This window comes from Trichoplusia ni, chromosome 9, assembly GCF_003590095.1.
Source record: "Trichoplusia ni isolate ovarian cell line Hi5 chromosome 9, tn1, whole genome shotgun sequence".
Taxonomy (NCBI): domain Eukaryota; kingdom Metazoa; phylum Arthropoda; class Insecta; order Lepidoptera; family Noctuidae; genus Trichoplusia; species Trichoplusia ni.
Window position 1 is genome coordinate 12,930,734 of NC_039486.1, and position 24,496 is coordinate 12,955,229.

Consider the following 24,496-nt stretch of genomic DNA (forward strand, 5'->3'; position numbering starts at 1 on the left):
TTCTAATTTGATATCATGACTTTTTAATAGATAAACTAAGCTATAAACTTTTTATTAATTAATTATTGTAACCATACAATAATACCACAAGTACCAACTTGCGAATGTACCATACAATTTTCGAAACAGAACCTTATCTTTACTATGGACATTAGGTAGGTTCTCCAATAACTTACAAGAAGATTAATTTTAGCATCACATATCACGGAAGACTAGTGTCTATTATAGTAATATTCTGAAAAAAAAATTATCATTAATATTGTATCAAGGAATTAAGTATGTTATTAGCTGTATTCTTTTTTGTACATAGCAATAGAAATCCCTAACCAAAACAAAGGTTTATAGATAAAAATACTTTAACAACCTTATTATACCTGACATTAACGAAAAGCCGCTATCGTCTTGAGTAAATAATATTATTACTTATTTGTTTTATATTTTTGTATGCAAAAAAATATATATTTATCTAATCGACTTGTACTAATAAAAAGCTAAGCTAATAGGCATAATAATGCCAAGGCTGTGTATAGTGACATGGCGGTTAATTTATAAATCATCGCCATTTCCGTTATCAGTAGTATCGTGAAATTAGACCGCTGCGCGCGCATCGCACCCCACACGCGTGCGGCCGCCACGCTATACGCCGCGGGAAAACTTACGATACGAAATTTGAATTTTTTAATTAATGAACATTCATTCGAACGCACGCGTTGAAATAATTTTAAAAATATTCTACATTTTTTAATATATTTTAAGTGATAAGATAATTGACAGTAATTTTAATTTCTTTTTTGAAATAAATTAAGAATGCGAGTGTTTTAATTTTTTATTCAAGTGTAATATAAAAATGTGTGGTGCAATGAAGAATTATTTGCTTAAAACATCTTTAGTATTAATGTGTTAGTATTTCCTATATCTTTTATTATTTTAAGTAATTTTGACTGACTCTACAAAATTTACCCATAAATTGTGCACATTTTTAAAAATGTAATTTTACTGGGAACTAAAAAAGGCCATGTTTTAAAATAGTTAACATGATTTAAAAAGTAACGAAGTAATATCATTATTTGTGTATACCCTAGTGTACATTTTTATTTTAGTCTAACGCGCTGACTGAATCTTTATCGCGGAAAAGCTATTTTGCGGACGAGATAATAATTTTTGCATATATATTAAGGAAGCTACATAAAACAAAAAAAGTCCTTTGTCCAAAATCTTATTACATGCAAAACTTTAACAAAAGAAGTAATTAAATTTAAAAAACAAGTATGAAAAATAAAGAATACTTAAAAGACTTTTTTCACATTTCAGGCTGGGTTCAATTCACACAAGCGGCATTTTTACGATGCTACAATGGGTAAGGAAATCATAAAATACACATTACATTAGTACTTACTAATTAATCATTAAACCATGTAATGCAACATGATTTAGTAAAATGCTCTAGTTAGATAGGTACCTTTTGAAGTATATTATAAGAAATAAACTTTATTTGAAAAAGTCTACAAACGCTCTACACATGATTTAGATAAAGAGACTGTTGCGCAATCATTGATTAGCCGCTAACCGCCAGAAAACCTTTATGAAAAAATCTGTCACTGCTCACACGAGAGCCTCAAAATATTTATATAAAGAAAAATAAATTCAACTGACTGACCTGCTAGACCTCGCCTTGCACACAATACACCGATTAGCTACCAACATTATTTCTTGACATAACACATTACGTCACAAGTATGCGAGACTCGTCAAACGCGTGGAGAAATTATGTCCATACCCGAAGGTCATAAAAAGTGGAATAATAGGGCGAACTTTATGTAATAGATCAATCCATGCGTGTAGAGGTACATCTTTATAATACGCAACTATGCAAGTACCATCAGAAGAAAAAACCGTATTTAACTACGATTGAATATTCATCTATTTTCTGTTCTTAGTGGCTGCACGTTTTGCATAAAACTTGTGCTTATAAACGCCATATTTTTTTTGCTTTTCTTTCATCTCTACGTCTCTGATATTATATTGCCTACTTCCTAGACTATACTAACTTCCTTCATTTTAAACAAAAAAATACCTTTCGAAAAAATCTGACTCGCTGATAACTAGTTGTAATTAATTCATTTTTGGAGCTAACTGCTGACAAGTATCGTCGAACTGTTTAAATATTGCCAGTGACATTACATAATTGCATAAGTGTTACATTCAAAACAATGTCTGTGGCAATTTGTTATTGACTTCGTGTTAAAGAGTTACTACATAGCCAAACAATTATTTAATCGTTTCCAATACTTATTAATCATTTTCATATGTGGGTCATCTTTTATCGCGAAGCTCACGGCTAAACTGCATGGTACAAATTGAGCGGTCACATGTTAAGCTACACTTGATACCGTCGGTGTGGATGGGTGTCAATCCATGTCATAACAAATTCCTAGTGTTTTGAAAGGCACATTAAATTGTGGATCCCGGCTTTTACACGTTTTTGACGGTAGTTCCGGGTATTCAGAAGCTAGAAAGTCTGACAATTAGTCTTCCTATGGGGTATCGAATATCGAGTTGCCAGGTAAGAAACTGGGTTGAGGAAGTCAGATAGGCAGTCACTTCTTGTAAAACGACTCAAAACCTATCCCGACAAAAAAAAATGGGTCATCCTTTTCTCTCCATTAATCATAATTTCAAGCAGAAATTAAGTTTAGTGCGGCAGAAAGATTGCCCTAACTTGCCTCTTAAATAAAACCGTTTTAATTATTGTAAACAGTCCAAGTTGGCCTCACGTTAGGATGATCGCCATAAAACAATAAGCGTGACAGGAAATCCAAAAGTCAGAGATCTGATTTGAACAATAGCTACGTAACTTCATGCAATAAGTAGGAGGCAACGGACACAATACAGAATGCCAATCACATAACACAGCGTCCTGCCATTACAAATGGCATCAACTACGCAACTTAAACCTTTTGTTCCAAAAACGAAACATCGAATAACTAATTTAGTTATCATAATAAACAGACACTGGTTACTAGGTTACCTCTCGTTAATAATAAGGACATCGAGAGAGTATTAAAATGAAATTTATATTGCAAAATAAAAGTGCAAGGAAGATACATAATATAATATACCCATAAAAACGATGGCTAAGGAGATTTATTAGGCCTCTTTTTAGGGTTCCGTAACCAAAGAGAAAAACGAAACCCTATTCCTATTACTGAGGCACTGCTATCTGTTCATCGTCCGTCACTAAATAATGAAGGTTTTTTATGATTTATTTCAGTTACCGCTATGTCAAAAAAAGCCGACTCCCATTGCCAGTTACAGATTAGTTCAGCTATTTTTTTTTGTTACAGGGCAAAGTTCTATTCAACTTACAGAAAAAATATTTACCTTTTATTCGATCTTGTTGACGTCACTAGGTATCTAAGGGGCATAAACAACGTTTATTAATTACTCATTCAATGCACTGAGTGCTCGACTTGAATGAACAAAACGTTTACATTGAATGTCAACATACAATGATCTATTTATCAAGTGTGAACCCTGGCACACATGTGCTGAGCAGAATGCCGTGTTGTCAATTAAATAAACGATTTACTTTTAAAATAATAATTTCTCATAGTCATGCAAGGTTACTTCGAGATAAGTTTGCAACTACCCGAGTTTTTGTTTTACTTTACGGTAACAGGCAATTAGATACGCCAATATTTAGTTTTTGTTTTTGTTCATCATATTCTATCACAGACTAAATGATGCCGTCTGTCTGATATTGTTTTGGTTTGGTCATGTTCAAATTCTATATCTTCTCAGTTAATACTAAAGATAAATCATCATTTTCTGAACAGAAATATTCAGCAACGTTCGGTTTCATATTTGTTGAATATATTTAAGTAGACAGTATCTAATATTAAAATACTTCCTAATTATATAGGTATATCCTTAACTTCACGACAATGCCTTATCAATAAAAGTATTTAAAATATAATTAAAACACCAGAAATCGGTTCACGTAGTGATCTAACGTTGAACTCAAGTTCACGCTGACCTCAATGCGGAGAACACGTAATAATGCTCAAGCGACCACGACGCGACGTCGTTGCGGATGGTCAACTGTTCACAGCGCATACAGAGAGACTGCCATCACATCAAAGTATTTTTCTTTAAACGAATCCCGCACTAAGTAAGTTTCGTTCAAGTTACATGCCCAAAGACACTCAGATTCCAGACCTAGAAGAGTTTTCTTCTCCTCCTTGTTTCACGAGAGGTTTTACAAACATGTAAATCACATGCACAAAGACACCCAGACTCAGAACAAGCATTCGTGGATCACACAAATGCTTGAACTACGCGGGGATCGAACCCGCGACACGTCGCACACATTGGGTTTGGTGTGGACCTCAACCACTCAGCTATCCATGCTATCGCAGAATGCTTGCCCCGAGTCTGGGTCTTGCGGAATTTGAACCCGGACACGCAATATCTGTGCAGTCAAATTTTCTACAGGGAACTCTAACCGAGGGAACTCTGTTGCGCTTCTACAAATGCAACACGAGGTGGTAGGCTCTTTGTTAGCAGCATCAGCAACAAACTGATACATTTAACCATCTTAATACTAGTTGGTAGCAAATTGTTTATTCTATGGAAGACTTAATAACACGTTCCAGTTCGTTATCGAGCTCGAAAATATGTGAATGTTGATACAAATAAATATATCTAGATTAATAGACTAAATATTACTAAGTAGCGGCTATTAGGGCGCGACACAACTTACCTCTAATCACAAACTACAAATGGTTTACTCAAGTTTTTCAAACATAATTAAACTTTATGATCGGAAATGTTTATAACTAGCCCTAAACTAATAAAGTCACTGACCTAGCTACCCATTCGACCTGTGTAATAGCTTCAGTACTCCGATCAAAACAGACTGTTATTTCCTGTCGCTTTACTAATTTCGATTGCGTAGCGGAAATCTTTTGGTACCTAGGTAATTAGAGAACGATAGTGCAGTGCTTGTTTCACAACCCAATTATCCTAATCCCTAATTATTGTGCGGATACAAACTAATGCCACTCGAATACCGAATATGGACTGCAAATCTATACGTCAAGTACTTAAGGACCAACGTGATAGTTGAAATAAACAGTCATCGCTAAGCGATTTGATGGCCTCCGCTTCTATAGAATTTTGTAGTTCTCAAGTGACAGTAGACTGCACGGTATAAAACGGCTTCTCTCTTCGGAAACTTGGATTACTTTACTTTAATTACTTAAGTGGTAGCATTAAGCCCCTTGAAGCTTGCGACTACATTGAATAGTCTTAGTTTAAAGGTTGAGGGAAAGAATATATTTTCGAACGAACCTATTCAAAGGGAAAACATAATTTGAGAATACTTGAGATCATGTTGCAGCTATTTATAATATAAAAACTGATCTATTAACCTTCAAATAAAGTGTTGGCTACTCGTCCAGAATGTGTTTTTCCTACTATCAATCTTAAATGCAGGGTCAACGTAGACTTTTCGTGATATGCATGTTTTATACAGATCAAATCAGCTGCTTCCTGTAGTGGTAATGCTCTTGTTTAAGGCCAATGTGTGTATTAAGATACTGCAAATTGTAAATATGGGTTAATCAAATAAACGGTTTTCTAAATAGCCTACTGTGATACCACTACTTACCTTATACACGGTGATTTTTTAGTCATCTTACAAAAGAAGCCCAGTTCATGTATCCGACGTAAAATACCCCTAGGCGCGATTATTATTTTTTTATCATCAACTAAGATAATAAGTACGAAGAAAAATTAAATAAGAGAAATCTGACAGATACTCTTAAAAATGATAAAAACGCGCCCCTCACCAGAGCTGTGTTTCTAAAAACTACGAATTGCATCATAATATTGAATAAAAATTGCATTTTAAAATTATTCAAATCTCATAAATACCTATTTTTTTATCATGAACGTGTTCTAGTCATTGGATACATGAACTGGGCTGCTTTTGTAAGACGACTAAAAAATCACGGTGTATTTGATAGCAGTAATGTTTTCATGATATTAGCGCTATATACACTGTCACACTCGATCACAGTCCGCGATCCATGGTGGGGCGGTGAATTTTCAGATTGAGTGCGAACGAGGCGCCTTCCAATTAAAACTAGTAGCTTTTTTACTGCTTTATTATACGTATTCTTACATCATACGTATCCACGTAGAAAAACATGAAATCGACAGGATTTTTATTGCATAGTTGCGTATGAAGTAATTGTCGGTTGCATCAATATATTAAGTATGTGCATTCAACTGTAACTGAAACAATTAATTTGTCTGAGTCCTTGATAATCAAGTTAATTCATGGCTACGTACCTACTGATCAACTAAGGCGAGTACAAAACTTTTAATTTTACGCATCTGTTTGGACCCTCTGACATTAGTTTAGCTTTCGCTGCACTCACATAATCGATTTAATACTAGATTCTGCGAGTCGCGACACATCGTAATGACCAAGCGTATGGTGAGAAAACATTATTTTTTTAAATTAAAGTGCTAATGATGTCACAATTTTAAAGATCTCCTAAGTAATCAAATTCTAACGCAAAAACGAGGGCTGTCAGAAGTTTTTGGTTTTTGCGGACGAAACGGACGGTTGAACCGATTTTAGTCGGATCATAAATATGGGTATCAAATGAAGGGCTTGGCTAGTAGAACAATACACACTATGTTGACAAAAAAAATATAAGTGGGTCCAATCCGTTTTAATTTTACTTCTATAATTACAGATCGCTAGACAACTATCTAGTGACACAATTGGAAAAACCTCTCGAACTATCACCTTGCCTCAACACCGGTCTGCCCACCGTGGTCTACACGTTCGGTTACCGGGGGAAGACAGCAGGGGCTGCCACTACAGCCGTGCTCAAAGCTTACATAGCCAAACGGAAGAGTAATGTGATATTACTGGACTGGGAGAATGAAGCAGAGAGCGGCCTCCTTGGGATACCTCTAGGGTACGCGCTATATGCCGTACCGAATGCTAGAAAGGTATTGTGGAACTTTAGACTGTGTTTTGTTTGTATCTTCTTTCTACGCACATCATGAAAAGCTTAATATCCCTATATAAAAATATAATAGATAGAAATTTCTGCCAGTTATCCTGCAAAAAGATAGATTCCACATTTTTGTGACGATAAGGTTATTCTTTTGAGATTTTTTTGGAGAATCTGTCGTTCAGCTCGTAAACAGCCAATTTTTTCCACAAAAATTATTTTGCAAGTTCAATTTTGATACAATTTTCATCAAATTTTCCATACCTGTATGTTTGTCCCAAATAAGATTTAACCTTAGCATAAATGCTATTAAACCACTTAACTAATTCTAGTTTATCTGACAAGCAATAAATTGCAAATAGTGCATTATTCATGACCCGTAACTGAATTATCAGAGCAACAAAAAAAATGAAATTCTCATGACGCTATTTACATAATGAGAGACGATTGGTTATGACATATTATTTTCGAATGGTAACAAGGCAAGGTCGACCAAACTGTACAAATATCTTCTTAAAGGAACAGGTACAAAATAAAAATGGTAAATAATGCTTAGCAAGCAGTTTCTTACGGTTTTCTCAAGTAGTTTCAAACTCCTAGATGCAACAAACTATTTGAAATAGGGACTGTTGAGTATTAATGAAACCTTCTTCTTGCAAGATTTTAACGAAATTTGTAAGGAATATTTTTTAAATAATAAACAAAGAAAAACATCAAAACATAATCCTTCTATAGTCGTGACGAATAATACAATTTAAAATGCAAATGCTGTTGAGGGCCATTTTCATTTCTGTGTCAAAATGTTTTTAGAGGTTCTTGAACTCCATTAGAATTAAAATTCCGCTTGAACAATGGTTGATTGTGATATTGATATTCAAATATATGTGAATTAAAACCTTTGTGTAGTTACTTTAACGCAACTCTTGTTACGCAATAAGCTTTCTTTACAAAATCAACGAAAAGTGGAAGTTTCACTTAAGCCCATTTTATCTAACTCAAAAAAGGTTCTAAGGGTCTCCATTCAATTTCTTTTGGCAATATTCGTCTCCCAACTTGTTACTAGGTAGATATCATATTCATTTTGAATTTTTGTCATAATTGATATCTTCGTACCTTAGTATTTATCAGTTAGGCAAGGCAACTGACACTCACATTAATTCTTCTTTCCTAGGTTGGTAGAAAACTCGGTGAAGCATTGATGTCGTTAACTAAGGCTGGTGTAAGCATGAACGACATACATCTAGTGGGACACTCCCTTGGGGCTCAGGTCATGGCGTATGCTGGGAAACGGACGAGGGAGAGTGGACAAGTAATTGCAAGGTCTGTAATTAATGGCTGATAAACCATTTTAGTGTAGCTTACGGCAAAATTATGGTCATATCAAATTATCCCCAATAAATCGGAGAATATCGAAGATTGAAAATTCAAGCTTTAATGCAACACAAATATTAGCTTTTAATGTAGGTAATGAGTTGGAAAAGTTTGACCTATTGTAGGCAGAAGAAATCTAGAATAAAATAACAAGTTATTCCATCACTGGTAAACATACATAGGTCTCGGGAATGTCTGTCACCTGTCAAACCCTGTCATTGCGATAATCGTATCATTAGCAAATTAAAGCAAACAATTCCTTCTCTCTGCATCGCATGTATCATTAGTATTCATTAGCACTATCGACCTTTATCATATCAATAAGGACATCGATGTAACAGAATGTAATGATAGTTTTCCTCGTAGGTTTCTATAATACTTTTACTTCGAATATGTTACAACATCCGTAGGGACGACTTTATTCTGCAGTCAGTCTTGGCCAATTATAAATGTGGTACCAGTAAAAATGGCTTCTTTTGCTTTTTGTTTCAAAATTGTGAGGCAGCCATATGCTGATGGATGTTTTTCTTGTCATTCTTACGTATTCCATAGTTTAAGTCATATTCTATCTCTTATATACCAGTGACAAAAACAGTAGTATTATTTTATTACCTATTTAGAAATTAGAAATGAGGCAATTTTCAATGACAAAAACCCTTTTCGAAACATTGCTCCTTTATTAAACAATTTAAGCCCGTATTCATTTATGACCTGACGCCGTGATGTGCTCTATTTCCAAAAAAATGTTTCCAGAATAACCGGTCTGGATCCAGCTCGAATGCTGTTTGAGGGCACTCTTGCCATACAGAGTGGTCTGGACCGCACGTGCGCGCGGTTCGTGGACATCCTGCACACTGACCCCGGCGGCTACGGGACCCGGGGGTCGACTGGCACTGTGGACATCTGGCCTAATTATAATGGAAACAGTGGTCCTCAGCCCGGATGCCCGCCTGGCGACTTTGATTCCTTCAGCCCTGAAGGTGAGAATGGCTCTAAATCATTGTTCACCAAAAGATGTGCAGAAGGCCTAAGGGAGCACTGGAACATTTGTCCAAAGTCGTTTGCTTACTTGGTAAAGTGGCAGACACGTAGAACCATGTATCCCAGTTTCGAGTCCCCTCTACGGTTTTTCCTATATGCATACAAAAATGACTGTCCTTAGTCCTTAAGACGATTTAACTTGTTAATGAAAAGACTACAAAAACGTCAATTAAGAAAACAGATGATAATTTCTCATACATACTTAAGTACCACCTTGAAACAATGTACGAAAAAGAATATTCAAACCCACTCAAGGGTCTTTTGTAACTACATGCCACATTAAAACTGGAAAACACTACATAATATTTTCCACAGATTTATGCAGTCACGATCGTTCTTGGCGCTATTACGTAGAGTCCCTGGCGTTGCCGACAGCATTCATGGCTGCGTCTGCAACTAACGTCGACGAGTGGGTCGAGAAGAATGGACACACCAACCAAACTATCTACATAGGTGATCTGACCAGCCCTAGGTGAGCTATGGTATTTTAGATAACTGAACTCCAAATATATATTTGAGGGAATAGGGGCTTATTGCTCTGGACGAAATTGATGTTACGAAAAGTCATTCCTAGAATATTTTTATACATATCGGTTACAATACTTATTATAATTGAAAATAAAAAGAGTAACAATCAGTAAAACGACCAAAAAGCAGATAATAGTCTTCAATTTATATTTTTCTTAACATAAAACGATGATTTTTCTATTCATTACCCACTTTTTGTGCACTAGACTGGCCTCTGTTTTTTAGATATCTCTAAGTAAATAAATTATCGAATAACCCTTACATTTTTTGCAACAATCACAAGCAGTTTATAAACTGCGAGTAGGTACAACAATATGTGTAAAATTATTATCAAAACAGCTATCGACTTTTTCTTATGTTGTTGCGATTGACTCTCGTGAAAATAAAATTTTAATTTAAATAATGTGGAGTCATGTGATCACATTAAAGTTAAACTTGAAACAAATTTGTAACCATCTGTACACATCGAACTCATCTATTTTGCAGTGCCTACTTTAGATCGGTGACTTGCATATTAGTGAACGATGTAGGTACACTTGTACGATGTACACGATGTACACAACGATGTGAACTAACAAGGATGTACACTTTTTACTCTTTGGAGCGCCTATTATAACGCATTCAAACGTTTTTACAGCATACACACTCTAAAAATATAATTGTAGGTGTTGTTCGTCCGTGAACAATAAATGGATAGACTCATAGCTCTTGAAATAAGGTCGAAAACACTTATGAATTAATATATAAAAATATTACGAAAGCCACTGTAATAGTAATGTTATTATAAACAGCATCAACTAAATAAATTCGATGGTCTCTTCATCTCAATGTCAGAGTTTTTGAATTGCCTGATTGCCTGCCTATAAATTTTGCATTAATTTAATGCTACATTATGATACTAACATTATGTTCGGATAAAGTCAAAATACTAATCCAACTTTTGTTCCTAATCAATTTTTATTTCAAATATACCGTTTTCCAGGCACTTTTAAAACGTTACAGTAGTGACACTAATTGCATCTGACCATTATCTCTCATCATCAGACGAATAAAAAATATTTTAGTTTTTTTTATAATGACTGACATACCTTGAACTTCCTTAGGGTAAAAATATTTAAACCATTCTCATAACTCCATCCACTTTCCTTTTTCCAGAGCAAGAGGCAACTACTACCTGCGAACGAACCCTGAACCAGGGTATGGCATGGGCCCCGAGGGTATGAAGCCAGGCAGCAACCAGAGCAGAAACAGGCGGAACCCAATACTTACTAGGATACTTAAATACTTTAGATGATAGACAATACTTTGTAAGTAAGTTCATGTGAAGACGCTATGGATATCCAAAGATAGAATCCAAGAAATGGAAAGCCATATTTGTTAGTAGTTATTAAGCTTGAATAGAACTATTCTGGGAGTATATAAGTATCTCTTAAAGACTAGCAGTAGAAGGAAGATGAATGTGATGACATAGTATGTCTATCTCAATCCTTTAATAGCAAGTCTTAATTCATTCACTCATTGAAATGAAGTGAAAAAAACAGGGCTCCTTGGTTTAATAAAATGAATGGTTTAAGATTTTTTTTCACAAAAATGTGTACATTCCCTGACTTCATTTAATACTTTCGTTACAAATAAATCCTGTTTGCTTAGTTTTACTTCAATAACTTACATGATATTGCGTAAGTATTCAGATAACATATTTTGTCTTGTTAAATAAATGCCAGAATAATATCTAAGACCTAGGTTAAGATATAAACGTAGTTTACTAGGTACTATAGGAAAAATATGTTAGTACATTATATGTGACACAATGAAACGAATAAGTTTTTGAATAAATATTTTATTGTATATTTAAACCTAATTTTATATAATTTGTTTTCTTTAAATTGAACGTTTTTCGGTTTTAAAAGTATTTACAACTACATATTTAAAATTTCATATTTTTTCATCATGGCAATCAATCAATTTCACTCATGTCTTAAAACGACACAGCACAGCCGATTATAATTTATACATACAATGAGATTGTTAACTACCGCAACGTCGAGAAGTGATATTAATGCCGGTGTGAAAGGGAGATAACGCTCTACACCGTGTACAGCGCTGTCTTGCTTCCACAGTTATAATAAAATTTCTTTTTGCGGTTGCATCAGCACGTCTTATTGCAGATGTGGAAGCAAAACACTCTGTCTCGTTTCCACACAAACAAATATAGTGAGGATAGCAGGCCTTTGTCTTGTTAAAAACTATTATAATACTGTTTAACATCCAGGAGATATTACGGAGATTTACATTTCCACAGGCGATCAAAATATCGTTTGGGTGAATGTAAATAATTTGAAGTAAATCGACATTGTATATGAAAAATAGTTTAAAGGTGAGTATAATTGTAAAATAATATGTATAATGATAGATAATATTCTATTACATATATTATGCATGCCTATGTTCTTAAAATTAAATGCATACTGATTCGTAAGCAATGAAAAAAATAAAACCTTTATATTTTACAAAAAATATTTACATTTAAACGATATTGAATTATGTACATTTAATGTTTCATGTTCTTATTTAAAAAAAAGGGGAATAAAAAGGAATAAACGTTATTTTATAAATTAAACTTTTCTCAATTACAGTTCCATGACTAGTTACTTGCTACTATACAACTAGAATATACAAATAATAGTACCTACGTATAGAGAGCTTCTATATTATTTTACGCCACATATCTTAAATAACAAAAATGGGCGTAAACTCTGAGACCAATAATATAAACGCAAAAAAATGCTGTTCAATACATTTTTTTGAGTAATGCGCCCAGCTATGTATGGAGGTTTCTTTTTCTTTTCGCGATTATAGTATTATTCCAATGTGAAAAGTTTTTAAAATTATGAGTACAATGACCCCTTGCAAGGTCTTGCGTTTATTCTGATACACGTTGTATACGTACACATGGGCGTAGCCAGCTATGGGCTCAGGGTGGAGCAACAGTCACCCCCTCCGGTATTTTTTGATTCGGCGATCCTCGAGTGAAACCACGTTTTGACAAAACAATTCGCCATATCAGAGGTCAGAGCCACGGTGGGGCAACTGCCCCAGCTTGCCTCTATGCGTTCATCCTTTTTGTTTTGTAATAGGTCAGAGCCAGGGTGGGGCAAGCGCCCAGCTTGCCCTAGTGTAGCTACGCCCATGTACATACACATGTGGCACACTATCCCATACATTCAGGTTCAGAATCAGCAACATCTATGAGCATGACTGGACTTAGCTGTAGCGGGCTGGCGTCTGCGACCCCCGGTCCGTGGTCGTCCAGTCAGTGGTACGCGTGCTAGGTGCCCGGCGTCGAGTACAGGCGCTTCATCGTGGAGTCGATGTCCACGAGGGCGTTGCGGACGTCGTGGGTAGCGGCGTTAATCGTCTCGAATGTTGTCGCTAGACGGTCTATTGCTTGAGACTGTTGAATAGGAAATAAGAATTAAATTCAAACGTAATTTCTAGGCTGTTCTCTTGCTTGGACATTAAAAACACAAATTAATCGAAACTCTAGATAGAACTATGTTGTTTTTAGCGGAATTACTATGTTTTTCTCCCAACTCCAGCTTTAGGATTATCGGATTTGCGGTATAAATCTTGCTAAAGAAACAAAAATCATCCAGCAATTTAACATCCCATCTCCAACTTTTTCTGATAAATTGTAACCTAAGGTAAGTACGTAAGAAGAGTAAGTATGGTAGATAGAGGAGTAAGGGAGATAGAAGTCGGCTGTAGGTAGTGTACCTGTATCTGCGCGGCGTCGGCCGCCCTGTGCATGGCCTGCGCGCTCACGTGCGCCGCCTGCGCCAGCTGCGCCAGCGCGCCCGCCTGCTCACTCATCGCCTTCACCTGCGGACAGCCGCTACTGTATAACCAACCCATGTCACCAATCCAAGCTAAAGTATCTCCGTCTGTCTGTCTGTCTCGAGCCAAAACTATTAAAACGATTGTAATGAAATTTGGTACACAGACAGTATAAGCCCTTAGAAAGGACATAGAGTTTAAACTGGGAAAAAGGTTATAAGGGAGCGTTAATGGGAGGTCAAAGTTCATACTAAACTTGGAAATTTGGCTGAAATATTGTTTTGTTTTTAAATTAAAGAAACGCGAGCTGTAAACTTAAGACTCGCAGGCCACAGTTACTTTTCAAGAAATCTTGCTCACATACTACTTCTTAGATTACGGATGTTGCCAGAACACAAAAACAAAAAAAAACATTTTATTTAACTCAGTGGAAATATTATTTTTTGTTGGTAAATATTTTTTAGTAAGTATGCCCAAATTTGCACGGTTCTTGTTTAAGTCACTCATTAATAATTACCAGTCTCTCCATGATAGCGTTCTGCCTCTGTTCCATGTCCATAGTCTGTTCTTCGAAAGGCATCACTGGGTCTGAGTCCACTTGGTTGTCTTCCTCGACACCATCGTCTTTGAAGTAAGTATCCTCTACGTAACTTGATTCCTGTTTCACTGGTTTACGTGTTTCTGTAATATTGCCAATATATTAAGTTCTTGATTGGCTAGCAGTTGTGAGAGCATGGTAATGCACTACATACATGAGATGTTCCTCTTTCTTAATTTCTCAAGGCAATTTACCTTAACTTTTTAAAATAAAAAATACACAATTCTTACTAGTTTTCAAACTAATAACTGTTGAATAGTTAAAACAGTTCTCGACTATACCAGTTCTCTTTTTTAAAACATTTTTTATTTGAGTGTTTATAAATACTTACTGCCAGCATCATTAGCAAGAAACAAATCCCATATCTTCTTCTCAACATTGGAGCACAGGTTATTAGAATTACCATCACCATAACTTATTACCTTAGTCCTGACTGTTGACTTTTTATCTGCCCAGTACTGGAAAAAATAAAGAAAAGACATAAGTATTCTGAATTTTAATTCTGCTGAAAGAAAGACTAAACTACCATAATCAGGCCAGAACCAAATCAAATATATTTTGTCATGGGGATAGCTTAAACTAACGTGACAGCTGGTATTGCCGGCAACAAAATGGTAAAATAGTGAAGATTTTTATTTTAATAATAAAAAATATTACATTAACATCTTAGATATAAATTACAAGTAATACAAGCAAAATCGTCAATAGCACCTATATTAGTGGTGGTTTAACTTACTTTAATCCAAGACTTCATGGGTCTAGTGGGGCCGGACAAGTTATTTACTATCCTGGTCAGTTTGAACCATAGCCTTTTACTCTCGTCCCTTCCCTCCATCCCTCTCAGTTGGCCTAAGGCCAATGCTGGATGCTTCTCCATAAAGTCCACTATAGCTGTGACCTGCTCCATACTGGGACGAGACTGAAAAACCAAATAAATTGTGTTATTTTTTCAATACACACTGTTTTAAAAAGAGGTTGCACATATTCAATTATGCTTTAATAATGTTTAATGAAAAGAGTAAATGGGCACTTTAAATAGTTTTCCATTGCCTATTAAAACAAAAGTAAACAAATTTAAAAGGTATCTAGTTCAAGCAAATAATATGTTTTCAGCCCATTTAAATAAATTCCACATGGACCTTCTTAGAGGGCTGTTGCTCTTATTGCCTGTTGTTTTAAGGTAATTTATTTAAATAGTAATATTTTTACCCTGAGCAATTTAGCAAAAAACATTACCTAGGTATTATATTAAGTATTTAGGTGCTTTGGTTTTCATATTAAAACATACTTATTTAATAAATCCTAGTCGAGTTTTCGACTTTTATGTGCCCTAAGCTACTTCACAATTTATCTTAGGATATTTTTGAAATGAATTCTTATTTTAATTAAAATGAAGGTAGATAAAAATTTAATTACTTTTTGTTTTTACATTTTTCTTGAGAGTATATATTATAAGTCTTTAGCATCTCTAAGCAACTGCTTCATTTCGAATTAAAAAATAGAACTAGAAAAATTAGAAAACAGACTGCGCAATATAATTATCTCGATCAAATGTCACTCACTGCACCGTTTTGTTTGTTTGTATATGAAACATAATAATACTATTATAGCTGTACAGATTTACGGGAATAAAATTTTATGTAAATACCTTAGAACTTAAATATACTCTTATATACAACATAGTGCCATGGTATATAGTAAAAACAAGAAATGCGTGAGATGCGAAGAACTCACTTATTGAAATTCGAAAATCATTCGCCTCACAATTAACATTGCGACAATGCAATGAGTAGTAAAACACGAATTGCGTCCAGATCGGATCGAGTTATCGTGTTTAGTTGGTGAGTGAGAATCATGTCAAGCGACGAAATAATTAATTGCTACGACTATTCCACTTACCGCTATTGTTCGATCCGTCATGTTCAATATGATGTTGTTTGAAACAAAACTAAAACGTATAAAATAAGTTCAATATCAACCTCCTTTTAAATCAGCATGAATTGCACGAAAGACTTTCACTTCGAATACGATTACGATTCATGTTCAGTTACAAGCGGTAGGTACTCAGCGGTACTCAGCGGTAGTATTATTTCCTCGCACAAAATGTCGATAGAGAATACATGACAACCACTGGTTGGGGCGTCGAAGTTCATCCAGTTTCCTGTCCGAGAGATTTCATTTATTTTGCTGAATCGTAATATGTATTTCAATTTAAATCCCATTTACGTATCAAAATGTTTGATTTTTTTTATATATTCCGGTGATTTATAATAGAAAAAATAAATTGTTAACAATATTGTTTCCAAATAGAAGCATAAATGTTGAAACTTCAAACCACTTCGAAAAAAATCAAAATGTCATTATGGAAATATTTTTTCATGCTCTGACAGTTGTGTAAGTTGATACTTGATTCGTTGTGCATTGTATGATTGCTTGATCACCTTTTCATTTAAAAGGTGTTTGTGTTTAAATAACTTAAATACAATGTTTCAGAAATATTACTATAGCCTTATTTATTGTAATTAATGATATAATCCTTGTTAGTTCAACATATACGTTATCGTTGGTAAGGGTAGAATTTGCCGAACTGCGCTCAATGTTTTGGGCAAATATTATGTAAAATTAAGTAAAAGGAAATAACAATGGCAAATTCAGTGAACATATCAATAGAAGCCCCAATTGAAAACCAGATTCAAGAAATTACCTACGATGGCCAAGAGATATACCAAGCGTAAGTTTTACACCAATTTACTTTCGCGGTATAATAACTTTTCAACAAGCTTGAAGTAAGAACGTTTTCAGTGGTAAAATCATACTAAATGTACATGGTTTTATTTCCAGGCCATTGTCTATGTCAGAGAATCTCGCCCGTTTAGCACAAAAGATAGATTTCTCTAAGACTGATGATGAGTTCTGTAACATCAAGAAGGAAGGTGAAAGTAGTTCTGATTCCAAGTCGGAGGATGAAAATAAAGAGCCTGGGTACCAGTCCAGTCTATGGCCCTGGGATTCTGTCAGAAACAAACTCAGAAATGCACTCACTGAAGTTTGTGTGCTGGCTGATGTACTTAGCATTGCTAAAGAAAAAAGATACATGGTAAGTAGAGTTAATCAATAAGAGCCATGAAATGATAATTATAACATTCATTAATCATAGTCACAAGTGTTGTACAGTGAAGGTCCTAGGAATATGTATATTGTACAAACACTGAGCAATTAAAATAGATTATTGCTTATTGTATCCATAAAACTAAAGGGAATTTTTACCATCTTAATAACATGACAAATAATATTACCATTATCAGCTAAATAATATTAATCTAATAAGATTTCAGTGCTTATCTCACATTCATGTTTATGATTGCATTTTTCAGGTATTAGACCCTGTTCAACCTGAACAAGTCGAAGGAAGACCAATGGTCCAAGTTTATGGAAGGAAGAAGGCCCTTGGTGCAGCTGCTGCAGTACTCCTTGCTGGTGTAGAGCGCCTCAGGGCCAGTGAGACTATGAGGATGACCCGCAATATGCCTGACTTCCACATAGACCTGTTGAGGCTCCGTCAAAACTGGAGATTAAAGAAAGTTTCTAATACCATTGTTGGGGATCTCAGTTATCGTACTGCTGGCTCTAAGTTCAGCCAAACTGGAGTTTTTGAGGTATATACAGATATTTAAAATGTACTCATTACACACAGACATTTCAAGGCACAGTACAGTTTAGTACCTGTTCAAATCAAAATCGAAAATTATCACACATCAACAGGGATAAAAACTAACCTATGTGTTTATCCTGGTTAAAAACAATGTGTATACCAAGTTTAGTATTATATTATTCGTATATTCAGCAGTTTTTTTGTGAAAGAGGAACAAGCATCCATAAAAAACATAACAAACTTTCGCATTTACAATTTCTAATATTGTGTAATTTCTCTAATTTCTAGCACTAGTTGAGTGTTTTGGAAAAATGAGAAATGGAGAGACCATGTGTGAGGGATCATGTGTTATTAACAGTTTACTGTACTATTGAATTGTAAGAATTTATATTAATAGCTTTAATATAAACTCTAAATCTTCATGTTTGTTTTGTTCACACTTAGTTAACAACTCAAATTTTTAAGTTATGAGTTACGAGTTGAAATGATTACATATAATTTTTATTCCTAGGTCACTAAAGCCCCAGAGGAACAGATAGCTCAAGCTATGAATGCAGCGGGACCAGTACCATCTGCTTTGCGTGTCACAGTCCCACCAGAACTACAGGGTGTGGCCTTCATATCTGTACTGTGTCAAAAAGGTAATTATTTAAATTACATTTTATTTTGAACCTATGGTGAATATAGAACAGACAAATGAATATAAAACACTTTTTGATAGTAAATAATACCATTTCACTGCGGGGCATTTCCCATGAAGGGAAAGTAGGTGGTCTTTGTTTACATTAAAGAAATTAAATTTCAGATTGAAAAGTATGACTCTTAAATCTGATTTCATGTTTGAGTTGTTCTAATGCTGATATTTCGTTAATTCATATGTTATCCATTCATGCCCTTTGCTTTGGCTTTATAAGCGCTTTCAACTCAATCCTTTTCTTCATAACATTATAACCTTACTCCTGTTGTCTCAGAACAAGAAGATGTAGTAACAGCTACACTGAGTTCGGCTGCTATAAACTGCCCGGGGACACTGCCAGGCGATGGCGCGGAACTCCACTGGCAGCAGAAGTTAGAGGCGGCTCAGAATGTTCTCTTTTGTAAAGAGCTGTTCGCCAGATTAGCGGCTGAAGCAGTGCAGCTTGACGCTTCTATACCTCACATGGTCGTCGGCAATCAGATTATGGCCACGGTAAGTAATACAAAAGTTTCATTGATTGATAGTATGGATACCCAAGTGGTACAGATTACCACGATAAATCCTCTGAGAGAGACATGCTGCGATTTCGATCCCTGCATATGACACTAAAGCTTGCTCCAAGTCTGGGGTATTTATGTTGGGATTTTAATGTTTGTGAAAATCCCCGCGACTAAAGGATTAAGTCCATTAGCGCGGGAGTCGTTTTCTCACAAATAATATTGATTCTCAAAAGTAAGTTGTCTTAAGAACCAAATGTTACATATTTTAATTAAATAACAATATTTTCAGGTTTTACCTGGGATTCAGCTGTTGATTGGACTCTGTCACAACAATGGTCAAAATAACAATAATGCTAACCCTGAAGGTGTCAAGGTCTGTACCAAATTTAAATTTTCTTATTTTAAGGGTTGACATGTCAACATGTGCTATTAGTTTGCCCATCATTTCCAGATGTGTTACCACCTCTGATTGCATGTTAACCATTTTTATAAGATGACTTTTTTTATCTTTAGCATTTTCTCTAAAACAAAAGGTTAATGGAAAATCACAACTATGTTTTCTTTAATGTTCACTTGTGTTTTTTAGCCTGAAAGTGCAACTGGGAAGTCGGACCACGACCACGTTCTGGAACATTCTTTGCACCAGCTACTGCGAGCCGTGCATCACGCTAACACCCATCATCCCTTCCCCCATCCCGCCACAGGCCCACTAGGGCCTTCCAAACGCCGATGCCTAGCAGGTAAAATAAAAAAAGAAACGAGAACAATAAAGCATCTTTTCGCCTACCGTCTTTTACTCTTCCACCAATTACAGATGCTTCGTCGTAGTGGAATATTTTTTCTTCGTTTATTATTTTAATTTGAATTGTCTTTTAGGGCCTATGGCAGCCGACCGCTACGAGTTGCTGGACATGAGTAAGGAACAGTCCCTACTGGAACAAATTATACAACAGGCACAACACTTCTTTATGCGAAGGCGTAGTGAATACGTTCTTGACACTATTGCTAAAGAGGTCAGTTGTATAAAATGGGAAAAGCCAATGTTTATTTGGGTTTTAAGGTCATTACTCTTGTAAAACAATCCAAACACAAAAGCGTAATTTTAATGTTGTTTTCAATATAATGAAATGTTGATGTGTAGCCAACAAGATACAATAGAACACATAATGTAAAAAATACCAAATTAATAGTAACAGCCTTAACGCACAAAATAGAGAACAGTATTCTAATAGCCTTAAAAATTAGCAACACTGATTAACTGTGAGGTATAAAACACAATTCCGCAGATGACAGTAAATATTGTCGGAGAGGACTGTTCTAGATCCATCAGCATGTCCAATATTTTAACAACATACCATATAACTCACACCTAGTGACTTAAACATACCTAAGAAAAAAGGGTTGTTTACACTGGAAAACAAAAACAACATGTTTCCCTCAAAATTTCGGCAGTTAATTATTATTTGTCTATTATGTTCATTCATCTTTCTCTATCCTATCCAGGTCAAAGACCCACTGATTGTGTCACACTGGAATGCTCTGAACAGCCCGACACAATCATGTGTAAAGATCAATATTATGGCTTATGGGTAAGCTCTTTTTATAAATCAGTTAAAGTATTTTATAAACATTATTGTATGCTTAGAGGTCAATAATTGAAACAGGCCAAAATAGACCCTGCAACAGGTAAGATTCATTTAACAATTGTATAATAGCGGTGTCACTTTAGAATGGTGTTAGCAGTTATGGTATGGGAGGGAACTTCAATAACTATGAAGCTCACTGCCAGGATCTGATGTCAAGACTAAATTTGTAGTTCTGTATAAGAATTATTGTGCCGACCTTAAATGATTATAGGGAGGGCAGGGAAAACGCTCTAAGACATCTAAACTGAGCCGTCCAAAGGCAATCGTAACAAACAATATTTGTAGCCCGCACCATTTCAAAATGATGTTACTTATGATAATGAACTCGTATGCTAATATTGATGTAAATACCACGCCGACATGCCAGCTAGTTTTTTAAAGATCGTTACCAAAACATAACCTATCAATTTGTACACAGATATGACGCCGTCTGCAGAACCTCGCTAGTTGTACATGTTGGGGAGAAGACTCTCAAATGCATTTGCCGTGATGGCAAAGTGAGGCATTTATCTTATGAATTGCAAGAACTAAGAGATCTCATTTACTGCCAGGTAAAGTTGTTTATGACTAGTGCAAAATTATAGAAGTTTTATTTTGAATTATAATGTAATTGTAAGACATGAGGCATTATGTATTATTAGGTTATGTGCTAATTAGATAAGCACTCATGTTAGCGTCGTATTAACCCCGTAAACTATACTGCTATCCAACAATGTCTGTGTAATGTACTTACTCAATATCAAACTCTGCTGCTGTGATTGTAAAGAGAAATGATTGATAACAAAGTGATGTCTTCTGATAACCAACCAATCCTTTACAGATATATCAGCATCAGATGACTGCTGTACAGGCGGTTGGCCGATGCATGGGCTGGCAACTGTTAGCGAGCAGTTCTCACCTTGGTTCTGGCCCTGTAGAACCATTGGGAAATGCGTCCTCTTGTCTACTTGCATCACCAAATGGTAGGTTCTATTTGAAATCTTGTTTTATTTTCAGTTGTATGTATAATATAATATTTTGTTGAGATTTTTTTTGTGTATGTAATTTTTGTATACTTATTGTTTTAGGTGACCGGATGATTGCAATAAGATGTGAGCCATCAGTTGGTATTCAAGTATTTATAGCTCAATCACCAAGAAAAGACTTCTTTACAAGTGAACTGGTTCAAGATAAAAAATGGGAACATCTCGGAGGAGCCTTCAAAGAAATTAAGTTAGAGAAAATGGAAGGAAAAAACTTTTTGAACAAAATGGAATTACTCATGGCGTGTCTCAGCAGTCCATCATAATTGAATACAAATTAAGATCTTTAGTGGATAAGAATAATTTTTGTGATGTCATTTTGTATGGACATAATAAAAAATCTAAATGAATTATATAATCATATATTTTTTTAAAGAAACTTAGCAATTAGGGTGCTTAGGCAGAATGTTAAGTAATCACTGAAGGATTGTTCTTGCATTAACTTCTCGACAAATCAAATGACCCGAGATCAGAAATCCAAGGAACTGTAACAAAAACGAACTTCATTACAATCTGTCTACACTTCTTACTTAACGAAGAGTTTGCAAAATATGATGAACTTACATGATGACTTTCATCCATTGAAAGAGCAAAAGTAACATGTTGTTAGGTTATTACATACACAAATCTTTCACTACACTTATTAATACATGGTACACACTAGGATGAATAAGTGAAAAAACAACAGAAGTTGTCTTCACATAAATTTATTGAATCAATCAAATACGAGTTACATTCAAATACTAATTAGATAGATATAATGTTAAGTTTAGTCACATCTAGTAATTAAAGATAAATAAAAAGCTATTACCTCTAATTCCTTGAGACATCAATGGAACACCTCCTAGTATTAATATTGAACCCCCAGTTTTTACCAGACATTGAATTTAACACTTAGGAAGGCTTCAGATTACGATAACACTAACACCTAACATAAAACTAATACTAAATTAATATCGAGACAATGGCGACCTAGATCTGAAGTTACCGCCGCCGGAGCCGTACTCATCGCGCTGGTTGTTGCGATTGTAGGGCCGGCCGCCGCCGTACGAGTTGAAGGATCTGTTGCCACCACCGGGCGGGCCGCCGAAGCCGCGACCCCTGAAGTTGCCGCCGCCGCGTCCTCCACGGAAGCCGCCACCCCTGCGGGGCCCATCTCGCTTCCTAGAGATCTCTACTTTGAGGGTCGCGCCTAACATCTCGAATCCATTCATCGCGCTACACGCATCCTCAGCCTCCTGCAAGTTCTCAAATTCTATGAATGCAAAACCCGGAGGGTTGAGTGCCACCCAAACGGAGTTTAGTTTTCCGTATTTATCGAATTCTCTTTCGAGGTCTTCCTTCTTGATGCCTTCTACTAATCCGCCGACATACACGCGAGTACCACCAGAACTCATGATTGTGTTGTAATCTATAAAGGAATAATTTAGGTTCAATTACACGTAAATGGATCACAATCAGAACAGGGAAGTTATTGATCGTTAAACTAATTGCGCCGCGATCGTACTTCGCACAGAAATAAATATATAAATACAATGAAGAAAACAAAATGTCGACACTGCACAAGCATTGCCACGCCACGCCAACAATTACAATAGAACATTTATAACTTGATTGTTTGTGAAAACTTACGTGAAACGTTGATATAAAAATGATAAGGAATTAAAATCGACCTAAAATTACCTAATTTATAACTATATTTCAACTATTTTAAATATAAATTGTGAAGACATAAAAGAGTCGACGAAATTTATGAGTGAATGAACGATCGTTAGAGAAACGCAACGGAATATATGAATGAATGGTTCCCACCGTTAGCATAGTAGTCAGTGTTGCAACTAAATTATATGAGTTACAATTATAGGCCCATTTTTTTTATGAAATATTTTAGTTTTAGATTATTTTTCTTTATTACAAATACAGCGTTACTTAGTAAATTTATAAGCAGCATTTATAGACAAAGAGTTTTTATATAGATGATGATTCTCAGGGAAAGAACGAATGAATGAGCTGAAGGAAAAGCCGTCCCACTCAAGGACTGTACACACAAGATGGAATCATCACAAAAAATCAATAATTGACACTCTTTTATGAACTAATATTTAAAAGAATTTCTAAACATTTTCTTAGATGTAAGTTAGAAAATATTATTTTACGTAACTAGACAGTGGTTTATCTCGTGTAACGCTTATTTCCTATTATAGGACTTTTTGCTAGAATTCAGAAAAAAAATCATATCAAATTTGATAACTATAAACTGAATAACTGGTGCGTGTAGAGTTTTTTTTTTATTATTCTGAGAACACAATAGACGTTAGCATTCAGACGACACAAACCGTTTAGAAACCGATAGCGGGATGAGTTAAACGCACACCGGCTAGATAGACGTGGCGCGTTGGCGTGAGACAGGGAATTGTGGGAGAACTTGAAACAGACCTTAGCCAAATTGTTATGCAGAAGAAGAAAAATAAATACGTATTTGTTTCATTTTATTCATGAAACCAAATGAAACATAAATATTTTTTGTTTTTATAACCTCAAACAATTTTACAAGCGTTATCTACGAA

At 35.3% G+C, this 24,496-nt stretch overlaps 4 protein-coding genes across 9 annotated transcripts; 2 read left to right on the forward strand and 2 right to left on the reverse strand.

The window, feature by feature from the left end:
• Nucleotides 1–822: 822 nt before the first annotated feature.
• LOC113497466 (phospholipase A1-like) lies at nt 823–11,843 on the forward strand. The gene is made up of 7 exons (XM_026877023.1): nt 823–899; nt 1,312–1,357; nt 6,771–7,032; nt 8,209–8,357; nt 9,162–9,388; nt 9,765–9,921; nt 11,133–11,843. Exons 1-7 carry the CDS (start codon nt 848–850, stop codon nt 11,269–11,271), a joined length of 1,032 nt encoding a protein of 343 aa, XP_026732824.1. The 5' UTR covers nt 823–847; the 3' UTR covers nt 11,272–11,843.
• A 592-nt stretch (nt 11,844–12,435) lies between these two features.
• Nucleotides 12,436–16,537, reverse strand: LOC113497467. 4 transcript variants are annotated; one of them, XM_026877025.1, is made up of 6 exons: nt 16,312–16,537; nt 15,149–15,331; nt 14,744–14,870; nt 14,332–14,495; nt 13,755–13,859; nt 12,436–13,431 (listed from the first exon to the last, which is right to left on the reverse strand). In XM_026877025.1, the coding sequence occupies exons 1-6, from the start codon at nt 16,330–16,332 to the stop codon at nt 13,306–13,308; spliced, it is 726 nt and encodes a 241-aa protein (XP_026732826.1). In that variant the 5' UTR covers nt 16,333–16,537; the 3' UTR covers nt 12,436–13,305. The 4 variants fall into 4 exon arrangements, with proteins under 4 accessions (XP_026732826.1, XP_026732825.1, XP_026732829.1 ...); XM_026877024.1 differs by lacking the exon at nt 16,312–16,537 and adding an exon at nt 16,061–16,278; XM_026877028.1 differs by lacking the exon at nt 16,312–16,537 and adding an exon at nt 15,829–15,995.
• Nucleotides 16,538–16,788: 251 nt separating this feature from the next.
• LOC113497471 (mediator of RNA polymerase II transcription subunit 17) lies at nt 16,789–22,284 on the forward strand. Its single transcript, XM_026877033.1, has 12 exons — nt 16,789–17,143; nt 17,254–17,509; nt 17,787–18,068; nt 18,576–18,705; nt 19,036–19,253; nt 19,551–19,634; nt 19,848–20,001; nt 20,138–20,274; nt 20,765–20,850; nt 21,326–21,458; nt 21,728–21,869; nt 21,975–22,284. The coding sequence occupies exons 1-12, from the start codon at nt 17,055–17,057 to the stop codon at nt 22,193–22,195; spliced, it is 1,932 nt and encodes a 643-aa protein (XP_026732834.1). The 5' UTR covers nt 16,789–17,054; the 3' UTR covers nt 22,196–22,284.
• Nucleotides 22,276–23,718, reverse strand: LOC113497472 (RNA-binding protein Rsf1). 3 transcript variants are annotated; one of them, XR_003400894.1, is made up of 3 exons: nt 23,562–23,718; nt 22,741–23,340; nt 22,276–22,414 (listed from the first exon to the last, which is right to left on the reverse strand). XR_003400894.1 is itself a non-coding variant. In XM_026877034.1 (3 exons), exons 2-3 carry the CDS (start codon nt 23,324–23,326, stop codon nt 22,399–22,401), a joined length of 441 nt encoding a protein of 146 aa, XP_026732835.1. In that variant the 5' UTR covers nt 23,327–23,340; nt 23,562–23,718; the 3' UTR covers nt 22,276–22,398. The 3 variants fall into 3 exon arrangements, 1 of the variants encoding a protein (XP_026732835.1); XR_003400895.1 differs by having other exon boundaries at nt 23,613–23,708; XM_026877034.1 differs by having other exon boundaries at nt 22,902–23,340.
• Between the last annotated feature and the right edge of the window lie 778 nt (nt 23,719–24,496).